Consider the following 5,539-nt stretch of genomic DNA (forward strand, 5'->3'; position numbering starts at 1 on the left):
GAATCCAGCGCTGCTGTTCAAGGAAAGAGAACGCTTCTGCTGAGGAATACAAATGCAAGGCTCTCTTTATCTCTCGTTTTAAACACACACACCTGAAACAGGGCTGTCATCCTTTTTATCGCTCCCCCTGTATTTCTGAAAGATGGCTCATTGATCCTGTATGTCCTGGCCCAGCACACCTAGTTCCCCTCTGTGCCTCCAAAGGAGGCTATTAACACTTTCATTGAGGCTTACAGGGGGAAAGTAACACCCTTCACTCCCATTATTCTGTCACTCACACACTCAAATTCGCACTCACATTTTCTAACAGTTAGAGAGTTAGGTGAGATTACACTTACAGAATCCCAGGGACAAAATGGTGTCCAACAGTAGCTAAATGCAGGATGTTAATCGGTTATATACTACTAATGTTTTAATGTAAAATACTGAATAATAATTTTTCATGCCCAAGTATCATTATGATTAAATTTTTTAAACTGAATGTCTTTCTGACATGGTCCTTCAGAAATCATTCTAATATGATAATTTGCTGCTCAAGAAACATTTATCAGCGTTAAAAACTAAAATACTTTTGTGGAAACAGATACAATTTTAAAGTTTCTTTGATGAATGGAAAGTTAAAAAGAATAGCATGTGTTTAAAATAGACATTTATAATGTTATAAAACATTTTTACCTTTGTTCAACTTAATCCTTGCTGAATAAAAGTATTAATTTCTTTAACAAAATATCTTAAATTAGATTAAGCTAGGTTTAGGCATTATAATTCAATTAGGGCATTTAAGTAGCTTTTATAAATGTGCCTTAGGAAAAGAGCATTACTGCATCTGGAGACAAAACCATGGCATGACATATTTTAAGATATGCCATTTTAGTCTGAGATAACACTTAAGCCTTGTCTGTGAAACTGGGCGTTTAAGTTATATTTTAACTCCTTTTGTGTTCCAAAGACAAAACGACAACATGAAGCATTAAAGAACGAAATGCATTTCACAACATCAGAGAAAGCAAAATACATAATTTAATTTTGGGTAGATTAATCTTTTAGACAGAAGGGCAATTCAAAATGGTTTGCATTTGGAGTAATCCAGATGTAGTTTACAGTATGAAAAAAAAATGACATTGTGAAAACGCATGCTTCACAATAATGTAAAATGTGTTCCTCTCATAAGGCACCTTTCTGCTACCATCTGGCTGTAATTTTCTGACGTAATCTCTCTCTCCTTCTCTTTCCACAAAAAAATCACTTTAGGGTAAACATACTCTATTCAACTCAAGTACCCATTAAGCACACTACTATCTTTGAGCTCAGATTATTTAAAAAAAATTATCATTCTACTTGATGTCTTAACCAAATTATGTGTTTGTTACTATATGCCTACTATAATTTAAAGCTAATCATTGCACACTGAGATAATCATGTATTCAGTGTCTGGTGGCCATTTTGAAAGCTATTTCAAAACTTTCACGCTTCTGTGCATTTTTTAAATGTTTAAGACTTTATTTTCGATAAGTATAACTTAGTACAAAATTTAGAGATTATTATTCAGACTTTTCCATATTGTAACCTGGAATGCATGGGGGGGGGCAATAAATAAATACATTTAAACAAAAAATAAAAAATAAATCTGTGACAAAGTTTAATTTCATAGATATTTTCTATAATAGCGGTACATATTGAAATATGTATGAATTAATACATCACCTAGTTTATTTATTTAGCAAAATACTTTTAAATGTATAAATGTAATATTTATTAATTTAAAAAAGGTTTGCTGTTCCAATAAAGCTCAGTGTGCTCCCTTTAAGCTCTTTCACATTGAATGTCTATGTAAATACTTCATAAACAGACTTTAAATATTAACTTATGGTTGTTAATCTTTATAAAATTAATAATAATAAAAAAACGTTGTTTAAATTAAACAAGAAATCTAATAAGAAAATTATTATTATTATTTATTTTTACTTCTGTCCACTTAAATCATATTAAGCTAATTTAGAAGGCACATTAAGCATCCCACAACATCTCCAGGACAAACCATTTAAGTTTATAATTTAAAAAATGATCTGAATTTTTTTTTGGTGCTGTAAACAAAATATAGGTAATTTAACCTCAAAACAAATTGTACATGTAAGTGGAGCCACAAAGAGTTTTGTAAATAATTGCCAAGGTTTTGCAGTGCAGTTTTTTAAGTTGTTCAGGTTGGTTACTACTAGATGGTTTCTTATTCAAGAATCCACCTCATGACCCACAAATCTCTAGATATGGCTTGGGTCCCTCCTTCAACATAACTATTGGACTTCATCAAAAATTGCAAGTATAATCACTTATAAAAACTAAGCGCACACATTGCCTCAAAATCAAAATACAATTGAGGAATCATCCCCACATCACATTAGTGTGGGATGAGTTTATCAATTGCCTTACCCCAAGTATAAACAATATACCAATAGTGATATTTGCCCTCAAATGCACTTCAGAAAGCAAATCTTATGGTGAATTTGATGCAGATCTTTTGGAATTGTGCGTATTTATGTGCCTGTCCTTTTGTCCGCTGTAATCAACTCCGCGCTGAGAGGCTGCTGAAGGCTCTTCTGGCTGATTTCATGTCAAGCTGAAAGCTCTGCGCTGCCTGCCCAGGTGTTTTATGCTCAGATTCTGTACATTTCAATCGGCTGATTAATTGCCTTACTTTGAGGGAAGAGCGAAATGCCCCTCAGCAATAGACAAATTCAGTTCCTTCCACAGCCCACTCACAGGATGTCAATGGAATTAAATATTTGAATTAAATATTTATTTAAGCTAGAAGTCATCTTTTAAAATACAGCCTGAAATCAGCAGTTCAAATCCTTCAAATAAACCTAATTCCATCATCCCGAGATTAAATAAATAGAAAGCTGGGGCTCTAAAAATACATAATTAATATAAGCAAACATTTTATTATGCAACATTTGGCAATTTTTCACACCGACAGTGTCCCATTGTGCAGAAAAAGATGGGAGTGGTAGAAAAAGGTTTGACTGTTTTTCCCAATCAGTTTCCAGATGATTAATACGATGCACTGAAATAACAAAACATGCCAGCGTTGACAGATGGAAGCTACGACCTTCATGTGAACGGCATAAAAATGAGTTTTTTTATGACTACCACATTACACCAACACAAAATCGGCATTAATTACAATAGCTAATTTGTATAAACACAAGATATGGTGCTGCCATTGGTCCCAGACAAATCACAGTGTAAAATTGGGACAGCTGAAAAGCATTTTAAAAGGCCCTTCTCAAACATCACAGGTGATGCTTCCACTTATTATGCATCACTGATTAGCAGAGCTATGACGAATGGTAGCAGTAAACATGTCAAGTCAAAGGCTCGATTCCTAAGTTATGGTTTAATTCATTAGTGCTGCTCCCAGTGCCAATAAACCAGCTTTAACCGCATCGCATTGAAGCTGAGCCTGTTGAGAGAGGTCACCAGGGGACAGTTGATCATCAAAAGATAGACTGACTCTACAAAAAGTCACATTTTAAGGATCCTTAATCAGTCTAAAGCATTTTCCATGTACTCAAAAAAACAAAACAAATTGCTGGCGAGTACGAGATGAATGCTTTATTGTCTTTGGGTGTGCAGTTTAAGCTTTGCTCGATGTCGGGGGTATATAAAGGCTTTTTCGGTGTAAGCTCTCGACCAACTCCGAATGATTAGTGTCCCTGTGGTCCTCCTTGTATTGTGCTTGTACTGGTTCTTCCTTTCCATGCATCTCGTGGAGCGCTTCCTCTGCAGGCAGCATCGCGGGTGCCAAAGGTCCTTACCCCGAGTTTCGGAGGGCTGTTTCACGGTGCATCAATGGACGTACCAGAAAGAGTGGGTTGGCAGGAAAGACGAGAGGACAGATGCTCAGTGGTGAGGATGCTAAACTGTATCCATGTGACCTCACACCAGAGTGCTGATAGTCATCTGTGCTTCATCCCAGCTGGTAATTGAAACCTCGTCCAGTCTATTTACGATCTTCCCCAGATCTTTCTCCGGAGGGGGACTGGAAATGCCGGCATTTTTCATGGTGGTGGTGGATTGCACACCCTCCTGCCGGTCGTCCTCCTCCTCCTCCTCCTCTTCCTCAGTAATGGAAGAGAGCCGTTTGGCACTCCCAGGCTTTTCTGTAGGGGGCTGGTAGTGACATTGGCCATTTAGGAGTCTCCGAAGAGGCATAAGAGGCACAATGTCTTCGCCCAACAGCTGCTGCTGGCAATGACGGAAGTCAGATTGGCGCTTCAGCCGCTTGAACTCAGTGAATGCGGACATTGAGTTTTGGTACAGGCTGAGCGCTAATGCTCTGGCCTTTTCCGCCTTCGGCAACAGGACGGCATGGCAGCGTAGCACCACTGCTTTATTCTTCACCTGATGTCTGTAAATCCAAGCAAAAATCTTGGGCCGAAAGGGGTCAGCTGTACAGTATGTGATGCGGTTGAGGGAATAGAGGTGGATGGGCTTCTTTTTGCCACCTCTATCCGCCCCCATGCGGATGCCATGGGGCCCTACGGTGAGCTTCATCTTAGCGCTCTGTTCGCCGTAGTTGCTGCGAGTCCAAATCTTGCCCACCGCCTCTTGCGTGCAGTCCTCACCTTTGGCCATGATAGTAACCGCGCTGCCCAGGTAACGCACTTTGTAGGTGGGTTCCTCTTTATTGAGCTCCACTTTCTGCCGTTTGCTCTGGAAGACGCTCCCCAGCCATTGGAACGGGCAGTCAGGAACGAGGTCCGGACAGGAGTGGAGCAAAGTCGACAGCAGGGAATGATAGGTCAGCCCGGCTCCAAGACTTTTCGGCTTGCTTTTGGACTCATTCTCCACCAGCACAAACTTGCTCCTTTTCCAGGGCAGCATGATCCAGGCGGAGAGAGAAAAGGATTTAGCACTCTCCCCCAACCAGCAATGAAGAGCGTTCTGGTGTGTGTGTTTCTCAGAGAAGCACAGCAAAGGAAACTGCTCTGGCACACGCTGACGAGAGACTGAAAGCAGAAAGGCTCAGCTGCTCTGTTCGCTCCTCCTTCCTCTTCCTCCTCCTCCTGCATCACTGAGTGCTGATCAGCGCTGGGCTTGAAGCTTCAACGATCCTTGTTTAACTCCTTCAAACCCCTTACCGTCTTCTCACCTGGCGGTTTCTGTGCAGAATCTGACCGCTGACCCCGAGGCAGAAGGAAAGGGTTCATCCTTGTGTCAGAGTGTCCTACAGGAATACTTTGACCTGCTGGGAGTCATTTCTGCCATCGGTATATAACATCACACCGCCCAGCCCTAATTTAATTCATTCGGCTTCTGGAAAAATCCAGGAAATGACTTTACATAATGACTGCAAAAGAAAAAAAAGTGCTTGAACAGACACGTTAACGTGGTTATTAAATGCCCAGTGGATCAATTGCGTAGGCTGCAGAACCTGAAACGACTGGAGAGACATATAATTCTTGACATTTGAACATGTTCACAATTTTGCCTGAAAGGATGAATCACTTTCTTTTCATCTGTAATTTCACTGCAATTC

At 39.8% G+C, this 5,539-nt stretch overlaps 1 protein-coding gene across 1 annotated transcript; it reads right to left on the reverse strand.

Moving 5' to 3' along the window:
• Positions 1 to 1,002: 1,002 nt before the first annotated feature.
• fam43b (family with sequence similarity 43 member B) lies at positions 1,003 to 5,076 on the reverse strand. The gene has a single exon (XM_067445668.1). The coding sequence runs from the start codon at positions 4,882 to 4,884 to the stop codon at positions 3,937 to 3,939; it is 948 nt and encodes a 315-aa protein (XP_067301769.1). The 5' UTR covers positions 4,885 to 5,076; the 3' UTR covers positions 1,003 to 3,936.
• Between the last annotated feature and the right edge of the window lie 463 nt (positions 5,077 to 5,539).

Source organism: Pseudorasbora parva, chromosome 6 (genome assembly GCF_024679245.1).
Source record: "Pseudorasbora parva isolate DD20220531a chromosome 6, ASM2467924v1, whole genome shotgun sequence".
NCBI classification, from domain to species: Eukaryota; Metazoa; Chordata; class Actinopteri; order Cypriniformes; family Gobionidae; genus Pseudorasbora; species Pseudorasbora parva.